This window comes from Triturus cristatus, chromosome 9 (genome assembly GCF_964204655.1).
Source record: "Triturus cristatus chromosome 9, aTriCri1.1, whole genome shotgun sequence".
Classification (NCBI taxonomy): Eukaryota; Metazoa; Chordata; class Amphibia; order Caudata; family Salamandridae; genus Triturus; species Triturus cristatus.
This window is the reverse complement of record NC_140592.1, coordinates 512,667,139-512,687,643: the sequence shown is the minus strand read 5'-3', so window position 1 is coordinate 512,687,643 and position 20,505 is coordinate 512,667,139. Positions and strand designations below refer to the sequence as shown.

General features: G+C 47.3%; 1 protein-coding gene across 1 annotated transcript in view; it reads right to left on the bottom strand.

Moving 5' to 3' along the window:
• Positions 1-2,801: 2,801 nt before the first annotated feature.
• The window catches only part of LOC146798213 (uncharacterized), a 37,960-nt gene continuing 20,256 nt past the window's right edge, over positions 2,802-20,505 (bottom strand). Inside the window, exon 2 of the mRNA XM_085625495.1 lies at positions 2,802-6,800. Coding sequence (XP_085481621.1) covers positions 6,678-6,800 — 123 coding nt within the window. The 3' untranslated portion in view covers positions 2,802-6,677. The remainder of the gene's footprint in view (positions 6,801-20,505) is intronic.

Below are 20,505 nucleotides of genomic sequence, written 5' to 3'. Positions count from 1 at the left end.
CCCCGCCGTCGTCCGAGCGGGAGCCGGGCAGCACCTCCGGATCTCAGCAGCAGGCGCGCAACTCCCCCTGAGCTCACCGGTCCTCCCCTCAATTCAGTAGGCCGGGACGCCACAGGCCGCCATCTTAGAGTCAGGCGGGCACCCTCACGATCTGCACCGGAGGCCTCCCCACGTGGGAGTCACCCCCCCCCCCCCCGGGAGTACCGTCACCACTCCGGATCACCGCCGCGAGGGCCCACCTGTAGTCCAGCCGCCGGGGTCTCACGGCACGGCCGCTTCCTGGTCCTCCTCGGGTCGCCTCACCGCCGCAGTGGCTGCCAGCAGCGGCAGTCCTCGCCGAGCGGCGCCTTCAGGCTGCACGCCTCTCGTCGGCTTTCTCCACCTCCCAGCGCCGTCGACACTCCGAGTCGTCGCCAGTTCCCGCCAGTTTCCACCACACAGGGGGGAGGGGGGGACTCACGGGGAGCCCATCGGCACCATCGCAGCCCCGGAACCTGGAGTCCCCCGCAGTCTCGTCCTCACAGCAGGCCCTCCGCTGCCCTCGGCATGCATCCGGGGAGCGGAATCGCCGCCACCAGTGCCTCGTTCCCAGGCCCGCAGGTCGGCAGCGGCCGCGTCAGGCGGGCGCCATGTTGGGACCGGCGCCTCCTCCTCCAAGCAGCTCCCGCGCCCGGGGTCCGGCACCTGAGAGTCACTTCGCCACCGGGTCAGCAGCGCTGGGCACCCCGCTTCTTAGGACAGCCCCAAAGGGTCCTGGGGCTCCCCCAGGCGGGCCGATAACGGGCGAGGGTAAAGCCCGATCCCGGAGCCTTAGCAGGACGCGTCCGTCTCGGCGGCCATCTTGGCCACGCCCCCCAATTGTAAGGTTTTCAATGCTGTACTTGTTGCACCCAGTCCACAGACAGTGCCACAACCCGAGAGGTGAACAACAACAAAGACGTGGGACTGGAATTCCATTCAAAGGTTAAAGCATTCAAGTATTACTTATCGACAAGTCACGACATGCATTCATCATACAGGGGGGACCACATGGCACCCACCTGCAAGAGTATCGCAACATAGACATTCCCTGTTTCATGCGCTTTAGGCATATGCTGCCAATGCTAGGGAGCCGGTTTATGGGCTTAAACACACATTAAAAAAATGCAAGTTTAGTTACTAAACGGAATTTGTCCATATCTAATTTTAGCCTAATGTTAAGACACGTCGAAACATTGTTGACGCAGCAGACCCATTAAACAGCCGCAGGACCTTGGCAGCAATGGATTTACCAAACACTCAGGGGTGCTGTAAAATAACACGACGGTAAAGCCAATACACCAGAAACATGCACAGCTTTCGGTGCATTACCCCCAGACCATCGCATAACATGCTCTGCAAAACCCACCGTGCTACAGCATATTTCTCTCCCGACAGGAAAAGAACACACATGTACCCTCAGTACAATAAACGAATGTGTACAGCAAAGTGAAGAAAAAAGTGCAAGAACTGTGTGTACTGCCGCCGGTAAGAGATCCAATCCCGCAGGGCGTGGATAAAAGGAGACAGGGTGGCAACAAGCAGCGAGTGGCATGCCTACAGTGCAATCGTTGCACTGGCTTTGGCATAATTTGTGATGCACAATGACGCGCATGAATGAAAAGGTAAGGCAAAGCTGGGACGAGGCTTTTGGAATCGTATCGATTCCAAAAAGCCTCTTGAGGCAGCGCATGAGCGCATGCGCTACCTATCATATGTCAGGCCGAGACCTAAAATGTGGGGGTAACTATAAAAGAATATTCTACTTTCCCACAAGGGCCATCTTGGAATGGAAAAGGATTACCATTCCAAGATGGCCTGCAATGCTTATTTGACTTTACAGATTTAAAATGGCAGATGGCCATGTTGGAATGGAAAATTACAAATCAAAACTGGTGTGAACCACCAGTGGAGACAGTCATTGCCAAAGCCCCTAGGCCACCACTTGCCTTTGAATGGTGAGGCCTATTGGCTTTTCCAGTGCTTGTTTTTCTTTTCCATTTACACTCTTTTCTGCTCAGGGAGGGGAGGTGGTTGGGGTGTCGGGAGGGAATTAGTGTTTGGACTGGTGAATAAATAAAAGGTACCAAGTCAACGAGGGACTCAAAATGATTTAAGGGCTGGATTCCTTTTTATAATTTCAACTCCTAATACTAATGTTCTTATTTGAGCTCCAGTTTTTAAGAAAAGCAGATTTTCGTTATAAATCAGACAGAACAAAGGGGCAGAACAAATATGCAAATATTACGACTTCAAACGTGGGGACTTAGAACCCGCAATCACCTACTCACACTTCTCATACATTTAGACTTGAATTTTAAGAAATAGTTGGCTGTAAGTATTTTCAGGCTGTGGTTTTCTGCGACGTGACTGCAACATATAGAAAAAAATACACATAAAATAAAATAAAAAAACAATCTGACTTTATTTTTGTGGTGATTAGGACTCCCTGGACTGGACACAGTATCCAAAACGAGGCTCCAAAACCCCACACGATATTTTAGAAGATAACCTTAAGATGAAGAATTCAGAACTGGAAACCGTACTCCTGGTGATGACTCCATTACGAGGCACTGGACTGGAGGCGAGGCTTCCACCATCGGAGTCCAGTGCAAAATGAGATGCCTAGAACTGGACACAATAGTTGACTGACCCTCCACAATCCCATCTTCTATTTTTCAAGGTCCTAAATCAATGTATGCAATAATTGATAGGTACTTTGAAATCATTTACATCTTCTTGTTAGTTGCAGACGCAGAAGAAAAATAAACCACACGCTTGACCAATTTTTGCTTATTTTTATTGGCTTTTCAAACACTTATTTAATAAAATATTACACAAGCGTTAAAAGCAGGTGAACCTGCCGCGACCTGCATTCGAGCATTAAATTAAAGCTTCATTGTAAAATTAACATTTCCCTATAAATAAAAGGTCAGATTTGCTTCATTTTGTCACAAGCGTTTCAAGTTATAACTTGGATAACCGCCATACGTCGCTGTGAGGAAGGAAAGCTCTTGTGCAGATGTTCGAAAATCTGTGGACAGCACGCTCGGTGCCACTTTTGATACTATGGTGGCTCAGTGGGATGCACTCTAACTACAGAAATCTGTGCTCAATATGCCTATTTCGAGTATATTCAATTGATGTGAATACGTAAAAAATATTATCTCTGCGGGGATCCAAGTTACTGCGTACTAGACGCACCATAATGCAATGCGAGCTTTTAATAGTTAACTCATACTTGTAAACCGTTCACTTCTGAGCATTTTTGCCGAGTCCTGATTCCCAAATGGGTGGGCTGGCAACCCTGAAGCGGATATGGCAAACTATTATCTCTCTCCATCGCCCCTCCGCCGCTAAGGTGGAGGAGCATCGCCCCACTGCTTTTCAGCAGTGTAAAAAAAGGAAAAATAAAAGGATAATTAAATCGACGTTATCATTTTAATTTTCCCTGCCGAGGAAGTTTTGCGGGGCGGGGCTGGGCTGCTCTGCTCACACACCAGGGGGAGGAGTGGTGGACACTCTGTAGTGTGCATGACAGTTTGGCCAGCCGTCTTGGGCAGGCCAAACAGTAATACACACTGGGTGGAGAACATGCACAGGCTCATAGTCCCTGTCTGAGCGCCAAACCACAGTGCCCAGATCAATCACAACGCTGCTAACAGCAGCATCGTGATTGGCTTAGGGGAGCTGGTATGCTTCCTGCTTCTATTCCGGCCGGACGCCGAGAGACTAAGGAGTGACGAGTGAAGTTTATTTTTATTTTTCTACACCCAACTCCCTGCCACCCCTGTTCCGTGCCAGCCACCACTGGTTTTCACCTCTCTCTCTTCTTGCGCCCCGATTTCTTTCCATTCTCACTGTCAGTCTTTCTATTCCTGGGAGAGTGACACAGGCAGTAGCCTAATATGCAGTTTCCACGGGCCCCAGCCTCACGGTTGAAATGCCCAGAGGAATATATAATGGTGAGTCCGGGTCTCCAACTGCACATATGAGGTGTGCGTCCCGTGCTGTGCCTCTGCCATCATGCGATTTTGGTCAGTGCTTAATTTGTAAGACAATACGTGCCAGGGCCCCCGTCAGGAGGCTACCACAGCTCTCACTACGCAGTGCCCCTGCCGGTACTGGCAACAGTACCAACATAACTACTAACCATCACACTCCTACAAGTGTGAAGTTTCAGACTATCCCAGGACCAAACACCTATAAGGACGGCATGTGTGGCAGTTATTAGTCATTTTAAATGTATTTTGAATTATAAACAACTGTTGTTGTGCTGCTTTCTAAATCAGACAAACCGTGCCATCCTGAGGTAGACTGCCATAAGTCCCGATGTTGACAATTACGTGTGGGTGCCGAGTACCGGAAACCACCGGCACAAATTAGGCACTGGTTCTGGTGGGTGTTCGGCTCTACGGTTGGGTGCAGTTCCACAATCCACAATCCCATATTTCTTGGTTTTAAAAAGGTAATGAACCGTACAAAATAATTTTGAGTCACATGGGTTCACAGAAGTAATTTAACGATCTTGCTTAAACCTTCCTTCTCTCTTCCTTCCTTCACACAAACTGAACTCTTCAGCATGATTCTTCCACTGGCAGCTGACCCTGTCCTTCCTGCGGCCCACTGCGTTCCTTCTTTTTACATGCATCTTGAACTAAAATGGCGAACTCTCCTCCATATCTCGAAACTATGGTTCCTCCTTTCCAGAGTCCGATATAAGAGGTTATCCCTCTGTGTACTATCAAAACGTACAACTTGCAGGAATCACATCTGAAGTGCTTTTCATCACTTCCATATTACATGCCATCTGTCCCAAGTGAGATCTCAGACATAAACCTTGTGCTCTAAACAGCGGCAGCTTTGGGATTTCTCTTTATTAAGGCCTTTTCTGCCACCATCCCTCCCCGGCTCTAAGAGATGAATCTCAACACAGAATCCTATTTGACAACAAAAGTCATCCTCAATACATTGTATTGCCTCTTATTAACACAGTCACCACTTTCACAGATCCACATATATAGTTACAATAAATAACACACAATAATTATCTTAAAGGTATAAAACAATGGAATTTCTTTGAAGCACCTGTCTGCCCTTAGTGCAAAGTGTCTCACACAGTGGGCCTCAGCCAAATCTCTGCTGGAGAAGAGGCGATACATAAATTACAGAAATCGAAATATTAGACTTGCGAAAAAAAAAAAAGTTTTCAATAACACTGCTTTTAACAAAACTGTGATTGTCTTGATAGCAAAAATGGGTCAATGTAGTACAACGTTCTGCTCCAGCAAGTACATGGTTCCACTGTCTGATGGGCATCTTCCGACAAAGTAGCCAGTTGTTGCAGCACTGAACATATCTCATATCCCTCTGGAAGGTATGTGTTTTTTTTAAAGAGAGGAACGTTTTTGTTTTTTAAATCTTCTCCACATTTTGTGGACAACTTGCCAATTGGCTATAAGAAAATCCTTTCTAACCAAGACCTAAAAGTCAAAAAGCAGAGGAATTCAGCATTTTTTTGTGGTATAGTTCGCTTCTAGACCAAGATAGGGACCATACAGATTTCTTAAAAAGTTAGCGGTAACACCAGGCAAAAACGTATTATTTTCACTATCATGGTGTGAAATGTACTTGACGTGATGAAAAAGGTCTAAACTTTGGTTCCACTGCTTGATGTGAAGTTAGCTTTGTGGTACTACAGTGCATGTCTGCATGTCACAGTGGTTATAATCATGCTGCCAAAAGAGCCCTAAAATAGCGGTAGTGAGGTCTATGTTGATGTAAGAGAAGAACAGTGTGCTAGGGAACGGCGATGTGCTGGCAGAGAGCTCTTGAGTGGGATCTGTCAAATCATGTCATGTCAGAAAGTTGTGAAAGGTGTTGGTCTGGTCCATTCTGATGTTTGAGAGTCTGGTGTAAGTGTGATTCATTTTAGTTCCAAAGAGCCCTTTATGTTGTCCCTGCTGTCCCTTTCAATGTCAATAAGCCATATAGAGAGGTCACTGCCTTCCATTTTGATGCCAAATATCCCTTTAGTGGTGTCAGTATGACCCATGTGTGGTCAGATATCCATACTGTGACGTCTAGGCCCTCTTAATGGCAAAAAGCCCTGTTGCAATATCAGATACCATTGTTAAATGCTAAGTAGCTTGTTTGGCCATTTACCCTGAAAGTGGAATCCTGAGAGACAGCTTGGGAAAATATTTGCAATTCTAACTTGAGGGAGTGATATTTTTTTAGCTGCACTACTAACACCATTCTTTGAATAATATCTGCAATGTCCATTATCCAGTCTGCTAACAGCTGCGTGTGATAGTTTTCATTGTGGAAGGGCCACCTCAGGTGACCAGGTCTTAGTTTTGACACAGAAATTGGGGAATTCTTCAAATTTGAGTAATGATTTGAGTAATGCCCTCAGCGATTTATGCAATAGCATTCAAGAGAGGGATTCAACTGATTGAACCCCTACTGTTGACATCAGCAGCAGCAGAAGACATATGTGTTACCAAGCAGCAAACTATGGAGTCTTCAGTCCAGGTTAGCCATAGAAAACCTATGATGTAGTTCATGTTAAGGCAGGGGTTCCAACTTTTTGGTATCCTCCCCGATGAAGTGAGTTGTTGGATATTCCGTAGCAGCTGCCGGTTCACATCAGATCCTCAGCACGCCTTCACCAAAGGAGGAGGAGCTTCAGAGGTGGTTGCAGAAGACCTGGACAGCGACACAGTATACAGGTTGGCTAGAAAGGTACCCCAGCCCCGGCGGAAGGCTCGATCAATGGTCTGATAGAAAATGAAGAACAAAAAGTTACACTTAGGAGCAAGTTAGAGTCATTCATAGAAGTAGATATTCCTACACTGGGATCTGTAGTGCCCTCGTGCAGAGCATATCGGGGATGTGAGGGTTCATAACAAATATATATTGTAACAGTAATCAATTACAAATATTGACAAATTGAATATTTCATAGGGTACATTACAAAATTGAATCTAATTTTATTAAATTAGCCATTACTCATCTATGGATTAGAAACAATGGACACCCAGAAAGGCCTACCACCACATATTGCTTTATCTCCTTCCGCCCCTCTTCTTTCTGCAGGACTTCCAAGCTTTCTTTTATGGTTTAAATTTCTTTATTGTGATTTCTAACATAATATTTAACAGCTGCTGTAAAGCCTGTAAATCACAGGATACATAACATATAATGCATAGTTACTCCAAAACTCCCCCTTCCCTTCCCTCCCAGACCCAGACCCGGATACCTCTAGAGCATGAGTACAAGAGAAAGAAAAGAGGATGTGACCACTAATCACCCGTGGAGCCCTGTTGAAGATTTAAGTGGTGTCTGTTGGGGTCTCTGACAAACATAGAAGGCGCAGGTATTTAGGACATGTGAGTTCGCGGAAATCCGACGATAATAAGGTCAAGAATGGCCTCCAAAGCTTAGGGAATGTTGAGTCCTTGTCTGTTAGGGTAAGAGTGATTCGCTCCATCCCATTTATATACCATAGTCTATGCAGCCATCCTTGGTGTGTAGCAATGTGCCCAGTACCCCAGTGTATTAACATATTCTCTAGGGCCGCTAACAGAGCTAGGCCGATCCGTCTGCCTCTGATATTTTAAGGGAAAAGTGATTGCATTAGGAAGGCCTAAGAGAACGTAGGCAGGGAATCTGGGGAGGTCAGTTTCGAAGTGTGTGTCAATGTCACTAAGAATCTGGGCCCAGTATGGGATTAACTTCGGGCAATCCCATAAAATGTGTAGAAGTGTGCCGGGGGACGCACATTGGCGCCAGCACATGGGAGAGTGGGATGGCTTATACTTGTGGAGTTTGACCGAGGTAAGGTAGCAATATGTTATGATTTTGGTGGCAGTTTCTATTTCTGGTATGTTGCGAGCAGTGTGGCGGGCACGGTAGTGGATATTTTCCCATTCTTTCAAGGTCAGCTCCCTCCCGATTTCCAGCTCCCAGCATTTTTGGCCTCGGGACTTGTTAATTGTTGACGGTGAGCTTATAATTCTATACAGGTGTGTGATAAGGCATGAATTCCCCAACTCTGAAAGCAGCCAGCATTCCAAAGGGGTGGGGTGTCGTTGGGCCCTTAGGCAAACGGAAGGGTGTGTAACCCAATGTCATATTTGGGTATAGTGCCAATGTTCACCCACAGGCAGGTTGTGTTCAGCACGCAGTTACTCAAACGCAATAGGGCCCTATGTATCAAACAGATGCCCGACAGATCTGCATTCCGGTTGGTTCCAGTGGTGAAATGCTGGATCGCTCAAGGCCGGCGTAAATACTGGATTTCCCACAATGGGAGTCAGGGGGGGAAGAAAAAGAAGTGAGATTCTTCCAAGCCACCAGTTTGTCCCAGACTGCCAGTGTTGGTTGGTTTAGTGATCTGGGAGAGGTATAGGTTGGAGGGCGTAACGTTTTTGGGAAGAAAGGGGATCTTCCATAGAGGTTGTAATGCCAAAGCCTTGTCCATAAAAAGTCAGTGCTTTTCGGACTCTGGACGGGATCACTCGACAAAGATTTTTAGCTGGGTGGCCTGAAAGTATCGGGAGAAATCTGGGACCCTAAGGCCTCCTTCAAGGGGGTTGGAGGGGGTGGCGGTAGGTTAGGTCCCTGCAAAGGCGGGGTCACCTAACTGCCCAAACAAAGTGATTGATTTCATCTTGAAGGGAGCGAAGGGAGCATTGGTGGGGGGAGGGGGGGGGGATCTGCTAGTAGGACCTGGAATAAATACAGGATCCAGGGAAGGACCGCCATCTTCACTGCCACCATCATCCCCAGCCAAGGACGGGCATGTTGTGACCAGTGGCCAAAGTCAGACCGTATCTGAGGAGTCAGAGAGCTATAGTTAAGGGCTCCTGTCGCAGGTATCGTAGGGGCAATTTGAAGTCCTAGATAAGGTAGGGAAGATGTGGCCCATTGGAGAGGGAAGGTTTGTCTAAGGATGTTAAGAGTATGGGGCTGCAATGTCAAATTGAGTGCTTGGTATTTATGAATATTGATTTTAAAACTGGCTACTTGGCCGAATTACGTTAGCTTGTCCAAAAAAGCCGGTAAAGATTTGTGTGGGGTCTCTAGAGTCACTAGGATGTAGTCTGCATATAGGCTGATCCTGTGGCGATCACAGACAAATTTGATCCCTTTAATCGCTGGGTTGGATTGGACTCTGTATGCCATGGGCTTCATATACAGAGCAAAGAGCAGAGACAATAGAGGACACCCCTGTTTGGTGACCCTGGCTATAAGAAATTGGGTGGAAAAATAGCCTTTCACCCGAACCGATGCCTCAGGGCGATCATATGTACTAAAGACTCATTTCCAGAATCGATCCCCCAGTCTAAAATGTTCCATTGTGGCCTCGAGGTAAGGTCAGTGGACTCTGTCAAATGCCTTCTCGGCATCTACCGCCAGGAGCATTCACTCCCGTCGGTGTCTCAGGGCCATCACTGTGTAACGAATCCCGCCTGGTCTGGATGTATAAGACCGGGGAGGAGGGGGTTAAGGTGCGCCCAGGATTCCCATGAAGAAGATTTTAAGGTCCACGTTCAACAGGGAAATCTGTCAGTATGAGGGGCATTGTGATTTATCTTTCCCTGGTTTGGGGATTACTTCTATGGATGCCATCTTCATAGATGGAGAAAGGGCAGCCGAGGTCCCCAGGGTGCTAAAGAGTAGAGTAAGAAGGGACGCCAGGAAGCTGGCAAAAAGTGTTATAAAAGATGGTTGGAAAGCCGTCCGGACCGGGGAATCTGGATGGTTTCAGACGGGCTATACCGGAGATAACCTCCTCTATACCGATGGGCCGATCTAAGTCCTCTCCATGCCCTGGGGTAAGCGTGGGAGTGTGTGCTGGCCAGGAGTATGCCACCATATCTTCTTACAGGAGGTTATGTGCTGTGTATAGTTCTTGGTAACAGTCCCGAAATGCCTCTGCTATTTGGGGGACTTCATATCGAACCTGCCCCTGCGGAATCAATAATTTTTTGGACCCAATATTCCTGTCGCTGGAACTTCAGTCTATTGGCAAGAAGGCTCCTCGCACTGGTCTCCACCAATATAAAATCAGTGTTTGAGGCAGAGTTCTGCGTATTTCGCACCGTCTGTCTATGCCAGCAGGTTGGGACCTGGCCGCTTCCAACTGCCACCTGACCCTGGGAGCCCCTGTCCGTTTGTGAATGCGTTTAAGTTCTGCAACTTAAAGTGAGAGTTGCTCCTATTGTCTTGGTGGGTTTTGTTCTCGAACGCAGAGATGGCTATCAACTTCCACCGGACTACTGCCTTGAGGGCATCCTATTGGGTGGATATGGCAGTGTCAGGGTTATCATTATTGGCCAGATAATTATGTATAGCTCTGGAAACTTGTTGTTCATTCTCAGGATGTTGTAAGAGACCTTCCCATTGGCGCCAGGTCCTGGAGTATGGGATGTGTTGTGGGAGGCAAATTGTGACTACCAACAAAGTTCTGGGTTCAATGTCACTATCCTGTACCCCAGAAGTGAGCTCGGTCAAACCCAAGAAGTAGTCTAACCAGGCGTAGGTTTTGTGTGTGGATGAATAGAATGTGTAGTCTCAGATCTGTGTACGTGAGTTCCCCCATATGTCTGTTAGGCCTTGGTCCTTCAGCCACTCCCCCCCCCCCCCGAATAGAGAGCCCCAATTTGGCTATGTCCTTGCGCTGATCTATCTAGCTCATTGTCTAGAACAAGGTTTAAATCTCCGCCCGCCAGGACCAAGCGATTCGGGGTCCCCATAATATCTGTGACTGGCCTGCAAAGGAAAGATTCCTGCTCTTCATTAGAAGAGTACAGAGTGGCCAGTGTGATTGAGCCTGATCCTATTTGCAGTGAGTATGCCAGCCTCCAGCCCCATATTTCGACCACCTTAGATATCTTCTTGCTCCTGAAGTGCCCTCAGGATAGCTGCCCCTCACGATTTGATGAGAAGGGATGAGAAGTTCTGAAGATTTAGGCATGGGAGCAAAGCCTATGCTCGTCCCTGAGGAGAAGATGTGTCTCCTCAATTCGCTAGATACGACAGAATCGAATTCCTTATCACAGAGTGTTTGAGACCCCTGATGTTCAGGGTGACTATTATTAGTGTGTCGGACAATGGGTGGTGGAGTGGGTTCGCTGCAGGAGTCTTCCCTGGGTAGGGGAACAAATGGATGGGCAAGGAGAGTGGTAGGTTCCATGTAGCAGGGTTAGAGCATCTAGGGTGTGTGAGTCATTCCCGGGTCCAACTAAAGACCAAAAAACACAAGTCCCCAAAACTCTTGGCGAGAAACAACAAAAACGGAATTTGCATGAGTTCTGTCAATGTCCACTCCTGCAGGTCCATCACGTTCACAATGTGGGGTCCGTGGGCGTGGTCTGCTGGCCCCCCCCCCCACCCAAGCCCAACCAACCAATTCAAAGAGCAGCGTGACGCTGCAGAGGCATAGCTGGGGGGGGGGGGGGGGGGGAGAGCTAACAAAGAGGGAAAGTCATGTGCCTCTGGCAAGGCCGGTTCATATGGCTTCAGGATGACGTGGGTCTGGATGGATCTCCGGATACTGAGTCATTAACTGCCTGCCTCTCCTTGGCTATGGTCTCAGAGTCTGGGCGTAGTTCGGTCGCAGGGGATCTCATCTTTCCTTGACCTTGGTTCCTCTTCCTGTCAGGGTCTTGGGGCTCGCCCTGTGAGGCTTCGGACGTGGTCTCCTTCAGGTCCAGAATGCTGTGTGCCTCCTCCAGCGAGCGTGTTTGATGCAGTTTCCCTCATATTAGATGGAAGGGGTGACCCCACAAGTATTGCACTCCTGCAGCTGGGAGATGTGTGGTGTGATTTGCGTTTCTGGAGGGTCATGGCTGCGAGGTCTTGGTAGAGAACTGGATTGTAGCCCTGGTATTGTATTGGGTGCTTGTCTCTGGCCGCTAGAGGATGCGCTGTTTCAGGGGGAAATCTTTAACACAAGTTAGGATGTCGGGTAGTGAGGCGGAAGGCGAGCATCTGGGGCCAACCCTATGCGTTCTGTCAAGCTTAATGTCTAATTCCATGAAGGTCTCCAGAACAGATCAAAAGAGTTCCATCACAATGGAGTTAATGTCCACCCCGTCGCACCAGAGGGGAATCCTTGTATGCGGATGCTACTCCGGCATAATCGGTTTTCCAGAATTTCTTGCTGTAGTTATTCTATTTCTTCCTCTCTGCTTGCCTCCTGGTCCTCCTGGGTAGAGATTCTGTCCCAAAGCCCATCTATGTCCCGCCGGACATCTTTTAGTTCTTGAGCAAGCTCTTTCTTAAAGGATTGCAAATCTTCACTCAGGGAGACGGAGAGCGACTCCAGATAAGGCCGAGTGATCGCATCCTATGGAGCTCCCACATTGGTGGGCCCATCAGAAGATGATGTGGCCAGTGTATCACCTATATGGGCCCTTGTTGGTTTTAGGAGCATGTCCTTAAGGTTGGGGTCCTTCTTGACCCTCCCAGTGGCCATGTTAAGGGATAGGTGGGCCCCAGGGATTAACCCAGACGAGGTGCTCCTACCAGTCTATTGTGTCCAGGACAGTCGTCCTAGTAAGGTCAGCTGTCTGGTCTCTGGTGCTAGTTCAATAGGTTTTCCCCATGAGTGCTACTCAATTATGGCAGGCGGGCCAGACTGCACAGTCGCTTGTGGGGGCCCGGTGTGCAACAGGCCCGTAGAGCTGCACTGGAGTTGCAAAGCTGTGTGTTTGTTCTGGCTTGGATGGGGACAGGCCCGAGAACTGCTGTCCTCTGTGTATGCCAAGTAGGTCTAAGCGATGGCCTGGCGAAGTTGTCACAGCGCGGTTCTGCCCTGACCCAACAGATTGCTTTTCCAGATCGACTTGCTTCTGTCTGCAGTCGGAGGGGGGCCTGCGCCTCACGCTCCTTTGGGATCTTTTGCCAGGTGATGCGGTGTTCCAGGTGCATGGAGGGGAGTAGGCCCCAGTGCCCGGTTAGCGTTTGGCCTTAAAATGCCAGCTGGCCAGTGTGGTAATGCATCCGCCCCTCCCGGGGGCCCTGGGGACAATTCACGCAGAAAGGATACTCCCCTGCATCTACCGGGTGCTTTGCCAGGATTCTGTGTGGTAGGCCTCGTGGGGTTAGCCTTAACTCCAGGCCGTCCGATGGGTCCCCACACTGAGATCAAGGGGTCTCCCCTAGGTCCGTTGTGTCACAAGGCCTGCAGCGCCTGAGCACCCCCAGGCCACATCTACCACCACTCCTCAGGGTCGCTGTGTGCTTCGATGCCCGCTGCTTGGTGTGGGACCATTACACGCCCCAGACTCGTCCTGCTGTGGGCATCCATGATGGGTCCTCCTACCTCTGCAGTCCGCCAGCCGGTGTCGCTATGTCTCCTGTTCACTCCAGAAGTGTGCATGCGATGGCGGAGCCCGTCCCCCGGCCGGTCTGTGCTGGAAAAGGCGGACATCTGGCCACGGCGCAGGCCGCAGTGCTCACGGCCGCAGTCGTCCGCCGCTGGCCCAAACACAGCGAGCTAGTGGCCAGCCGCCCCGCTGGGTGGTCCCTGCAACACTGTATGGCTTCTGCCAGTGCTAATGTGCTTCAGCTTCAACCTCAGCTAACGTCTCTTTAAAAGGCTGGGCCTGGTGGCGGGAGGGGAGAGACCAGAAGGCACGTTTCATCCATCCACCATCTTGGCCACAGCCCCTGCCAAGCTTTCTTTTAAACTTAGCACAAAAATAAGTTACATTGAAGAATGTCATAAAACTCTTAAAGGTGTGGGTGTTAATTTTGAAGTAGCAGGCGTTGGAATAGAATTCTGCCGCGACATTTCCAATCGTTGGTCTCGATTTCCCAAAATGGCGAACCAATGCAATTCTAAGAGTATTACACCTCATAAAATATCCCTTCACCCTGACCAACATCATGAGGGAAGTGAGGAAGCTTCTGATACAGTGAGAAGTACTTTTTCAGCTGTGGTTTATGGGTAACTGTTGTTCCAGACTCATGAAACAAATGGCCATTTCTGCACATTTTTGAGTTGACACAAAAGTCCTTCAATTCCAGATCAGTGAACCTTTCCTAGTGAAAAATCCTCAAGAACACAACTTTCGTAGGCACCACGGGTTTCACTTGTAACTATTAAACCACTGACATCACTACTCCCATGAAAATGAGTAGAGTACTTTAGAACAAAAGAATAATTCTTCGTACATGGCTTCCGTGGCTGCAAACACTAATATCCCGTGGCTTGTGATGCTGGATAGTGACAAGGAGCCGGTAACAGAAGGTGGGAAAACCCAGTAGAGAAACAGCTGCCCCATCTGCCCACATCTCCACTGGAAAGGAGAATATTCAGCTTGAGGTATGGTCTTCAGAAGCCAGTTGAATGTCATAGTGAAATATCGCCTGACACAAATATTGTGTGCTAATGTGTCAAACAGTATTCTGACACCTATATTCTGGTACCACAGCCCATCAGCCTCGAAGGTAATTGAGGAGGGAGTGTGGGACCATTAAAAGGTGTCGTGGAAAGATGATGGTCAGCAAAGAGAGGGCATTGGCTCTTGTGTGGCCAGCCGTCTCAGTGAGAAGAATTTCTGCAGTAGTGTATCCTATATTCAACCACCCCTACTTTCCCATATATTTACTTCACCTCCTTTACTATGTTGTGCCTTCACTCTGCCCCCTTTGCCCAACATTGAAATGACACTTACTTTGTCCTACATTGAATTTACTCTCATCTCAGACCCTAAACGTTGCCAAAATTCTTGCCTTTTTCCCAAAATAATTTATAGTATTTTTAATATTCATTTAAATTCCTACCAACTCTTCACTTAATCCAAAATCTACCTAAATTAAGACATTCTTTTAAAGCTATTAAATGACTTTAAAATACCCTGCTGCATTAAGAGATGCGGCAACCACAGGGTTACAGACAGGGGAACCTCATCTGGTGCAGCAGGCTCCCCTGCCAGACACCTTAGACCTGACGGCTGTCTGCCACAGGACCGTCCAGTCACAGTGACGAAAGCCTTGTCCTTCTTAGGGTCAATGACCATCACTAGATTCTCCTGCTCCTGAATACTATGCCAGACCACGCAAGGCATGTTGGTCCTGAGCAGGGAAATAAAACAGGGACTCCCAACTCGCAGGGAGAAGAACTCCCTGTGCATCAGGGTCATTGTTTTGTTTTTCAAGAAACAAGCTCTTGCTTTGGGAAATTTGTTTCTTGAAAACGAAAAACCTTTACTGATTTGGAGCCCCAAAACGATGGCCACCTGTGTCTTCATTGCAGCCTGGTGGGGATCTCTAAATTGGGCGGCCAGTAATCCAATGTGAGAATGAAGGCAACAGCCTTCGCTAGTCTGGCGGGCCACTTGCCAGGGTTTAAACAACTCTGTTTGCTACTCTATTCAAACACTAAACCTAACCCTACATTTCATTCAGTTCAATTATTTAATAATAAAATTAATTAATCTAACCTGCCCTAATTGTTTTTAGTTTATCAAATGTCATTACAATTATCAACATATATTATTTTTTAGTGTATTTTTTTAATCGTGTTAATGCTAACCCTAATCACTATAAATAGTAATGAATAAAACGGATTTGCTTATAAGTACAATACTATGAAACATTATTTCAACACCAACCCTTAATTGATTTTAATTAAACTTGTTTGCAGGGAATTACTTTAATCCGAACCTTCACCCTAGCCTTAAGGCAGAGGTCTTCAAACTTTGGTTGAGCCCCCCAGTTGAATTTTTTGTTTAGATGTCGGGCCCCCCCACCACCTGTCAGAAATTTCTGGAATCAGGTACACTACACATAATCGACCGCCATCCACATATCCCATGCCATATCTGGCAAATAACTGATTGAACCTACTACATCCACAGCCACTTAGAAACATTAGCTCAAAACTTCACTGCTTGAAGCTTAACAATGGGCATTGTACGTCTCAGTAGAACAAAACAAATTACAATGTCGTTCAGCACATTAATCCTTGCACATAATATTCATATCATTAGATTTGTGAAACCATTAAAAAGGGGAAAGAGATCATTGGTTCCTTGCTATGTAGATGACCATGGAGTACACCGGTTTTATGGTTCAGGAAGTTCCAAACTTTCCCTTCCTGGAGTATAAGGTTTATTATTATTGCATGTTGTTCGGTATTCTGCAGCTTTTTCTACAAATTGATGCTTTTATCTAGCCTGCTTTCCCGGATTCCTCAATTTTTCCATACACATTCTGCTGCTGGGCCTGGGCTACTAAAAACTCTGCTGCTGCTCACCCTAAGCCTAGTCTGGTGATGTTCCGTTTGAGTTATGCTAGCTTGCTCTTCGTGGCCTTTCTGCCCTATATTGCTGTGAAGAGGAACTGGACTACAGTGGACAACATAACCAAGACTATCTCCCTGAGCTCCAATGCTGACTGGGCGTACTTTTCTAAATAACTGAAAATGCATGCTCGGAACCCTGCCGTTACCACGCTCCAGGAGCTCCAGCTTGCCCTATCCCTCTAGATGGCTACACCTTGATGCTGGTTAGGAAATTAGGAAATCTCAAACTCACACGCTCCTAACATTATTGAAGAGCTATGCCTCCAAATGCACATTCCTCTGGAAGAACAAATAATACAGCAGTGCTATCAGGTATTTTTGTGCTCTCTTTACCTTAATCTAAAAAGATAAGAGCTGTTGAACAAAAAGAGATTAGAACCCTTCCCATTGCAAGAAGACTAACTTTGTGAGTGAACCTCAAACTAGCCTATTTACAAAAAAGGAGATGTCTTAGCTCATGGCAGAAAGCAAGATGCCATTACTTAAATGTATCGCTTGTGGAGTTCCTTACTGACCAGCCTTTCTTAATTACTACCTCGGATAATGCACGTTGAACTCCACTCCTGACTGAATCTACATACACCCAATTGCTCAACATCTGTGACCAGTTGTAGTGGACCCACTCTCCCTCAGAAGGTCTGGCTACTTACCTCGGGCTACTCCCTTTCCAGGCCTTACTCTGCTACCTTCATATAGTGGCTTCAGCTGCTTCCAATGGGGCCATGAAGGGCAGTCACTACGAGGGCTACAATCAGTTTTTGCCCTGTAAGGCCTCCAGCTGTACTACCTGCATCTGGAGTACAAACATCCAGCAGGCATACTTGCTTTGGTGATTGAAAGGTTGTACACAATTTTAAATACCTCATTGAAAAGATGGGTTGGCAGTCACCATTGTCCTCTGCTAAAATGACTTGGGTGTGCATGTTGCGAAGCTGTTGGGCATACCTCTTAGATCTGCTTGGAGGGCAAAAGCCAGACCACCAGAACTTTGACCCCAGTGGCAACAAAGGAAGAGACATCACAAGGCCTTTGACAAAGTGACATCACGTCTTTGCGACTCAACTAAATGGCTATCATTTTATCGACCTCAGAAACATGTATGGCTGAGTGGACCTACAGGGAATCGAACGTGTGACCATGGGATCAAAGACATTTCTGAGATAAAGAATGGGGCTGGCACAGAAGTACATTTTCATCATATAACTGAAAAGGGGCAGCTGTCCTAGCTCAGTCACAGTTCTGAAAACCTCAGATGGTGGATAGTTAGCAAAAGAACACACAAACGTGTTCAATGGTGGCGGTTAAAAATCTAGTGAGCACCTGAGTGTTTTCATCCACTGGGCTCTGATCTGTATTTACAGATTTCTATATCTCAGCCATGTGGTCGGGAGAGGTGAGGCACAGTACAACCCATTTTACTTTTACTTAAATAGAAAACAGGCAGGCTCACTGTGTGTATGCACGTGTGCTGTTTTTGTGTGGAAGAGGGCACCTTTTCTTACCGTTCGGAATTGCTATCATGTCTTAACAACACAAGGGCAGTCAATGTGCCCTGCATATCAGTGTCTGAGAGGCAGGTTTGGACCAGACCGCATCACATTGTCAGAGTCGCTGAGAGAGCTGAAGACTGTAATTTAAAGAAAAATGTTCCTACTAAGTTATGGCACGTCACAAACATTCTTGCGACATGGGACAGTGGGAAGGTGAGATTTTAAGGTGGAGCGCGCGCGCCCCCCTCGAGAGGATGTCACGCCTGCCCAGGGGGGCATGCCCCATAGATTGAAGAACTCTGCCTTAAGGTAACCAATAGACAGTACATTAATTTAAATTGCTCGATAATAATTTATTCATCATTTTCCATATATCTAATGCTGGATAGTTCCCTCTGTGCAACTTGATTTCCTGAAGTTTTGTGCGAAATGGCCGTATGACTCAATAAATTAAGAGGAATTAAAGTTGTAGGTAAAGCAAAGTAAGACTAGTAAATTTCGACAAACTAATGGGAGAGAATATATGTCCAGACACCTCTCTGGAATATTTTCTTGAGTGTGTTGGAGGGTGGAAGTGAATGTTAATGAACATGGACAAGTCTTCTCTGCTTCCTGGCTAGGCGCTATGGGGGGGGACACGGGGGGGGGGGGGGGGAGGGGGGGGGAGGACCGAGGGAGGGATTGCAAGTCCAAACTTAATGGAAGAAGAATGCGAGATCCATGAGAATCTTTGGGTTGAGGGGGGTTAACTTTAAACGCAGGCAGCGGATTTCCCCACTAGACGGCCGTACTTGTAAGAAATGTAAAGATGTAACATATGGCTAAGTAGCGCCGCCCGGCCTCCGGGATGTGGGCAGTACGGCTGTGTGTACCGCACGGATGTATGACTAAGGCGGGCGAGACATCTGCGTTAATAGCATTTATCCTGAGTGTTATACAGTATATTGGGACCTGCAATAAAAATGGTTTGACAAAAAAAATGAACAAGTCTTCTCTGCAGGCAATGTTGATGTTTGAACCATCTGTTTCCCAGTTGCGTGCCCCACTCAGGCTGTAGGATGCAGAAGACACCAGGGGCAAAGCGAAATTAAAAATCACAGAATTCCTAACAGGTGGGGAAACATGGGAGTGCTGTCAATTTAAACAGCACATTCCAGACCATATTTGGCTCCCTTTGTCCATCATTTTCAGGGATTCAAATCTGTGAGGTTCTTGCATTCATCTAACAGGTAAAGACAGAAGCCAAGGCAGTGACCTGTGAAACAAGAATGCACAGGAAAGCTTTGGCTTGACTGTACTCGGACCACCACTTCTAGCAGGGCTGGACAGGCTTTTTATTCCACCGGGAATTTCCCCAGGGGGCTGGAGTCCTTGGAGGCCTGTTTTAAAAGCCCAGGGCCACTCCTGGCACCTCTGTTGCTTTCCTCAGCTCCCCGATTGAAATTGCAGCAGACACGGAAAGACTTCAAGAGAGAGAGAAATATAGATGGGCGGGGGAAAGGTAGAGAGAAGCATTCTGAGAAGAGAGGAGAGGAGGGGGGAGAGAATGGATGGATAGAAAGAGAGAGAGAGAGTGTGTGAGGAAACGAAGGGAGAAACACGGTTTGAGAATTTTTGCCAGGGCTACGTTTGGTTCCCCAGTCCCAGACTTTTAGTTCATAAGATCACTGACACTTCATGCGGACTATTGTAACAACTAACCCAAAAAACCTCAACTAAAACAAAAAAATGGAGCACATTTAGACCAGAAAACCAGCCTGTGTCTAGCATCCGTCTTCTGGCTCCTGGTGGAATTAATTGTCAAATTCAAGTTTCTGTGGACCATTGGCAAGCATTATGAGCTAAATGCCTTAAGGGCTGTAGCTTACCACTCAAAAACAGGCCTTAGATCTAGCCATCTCTTCTCTGTAGCCCATGCCAAATTCAAAAGAGGCCAGGTACGGAAGTCACTCTACACAGACCCCGACTCTGCAATGTCCTTCATCATCTGAGCTCATAAGAACTTCCTCACCTTCAGGAAAGTCCTGAAAATAGTTCTGCTCAGGAAAGTATTCAGAAACACCATCCTCTCTCCCAAATTACGACCCAACCTAGTAGGGTGAGGCATAGTACCATCCCATCAATCACACCCAGTAGGCTCCTGGATACGTGATGGGGATTAGTACCGAGTGGTACTGTAGCTGCTTTCAGAATGGGGCTTAAATTAGGATTTTGAACCACAGAATATAAATCTGCATAGCAACTCCTTAGGTGATGCCAGGTCGCATGTAGTAGTTTCCACTCATACCCTCCTCGCCCTTATCCCTACTTATAGCTCCGATAACCCCTTCCTTTGCCATACAAGCACTGGAGCCAACCCACAGCAAAGAAGCTCTCCTGCCTTCCAACAGCAACTCTGTGGGTGACATGCACAATATCTGGGCTCCAGTACCCTCTGTTAGATGGCACTGCAGTGCTTAATAAACAAACATGCAATGTTCAAGAAACCAGCAAATTAGTAGAGAGCAGAGTACAGGAGGAAATAATGTCAGTGGTGGGACAGGAAAAAGGAAGCAGAGAGGGTGAGGGAGGTAGGGGGGGTCTAAGGAAATGTCAGTGGTAAGAGATGATTGCGGTTCAAGGCCCGCATTTCATTTTATCACTGGACAGAAATAGAGGATTGGATTTGCC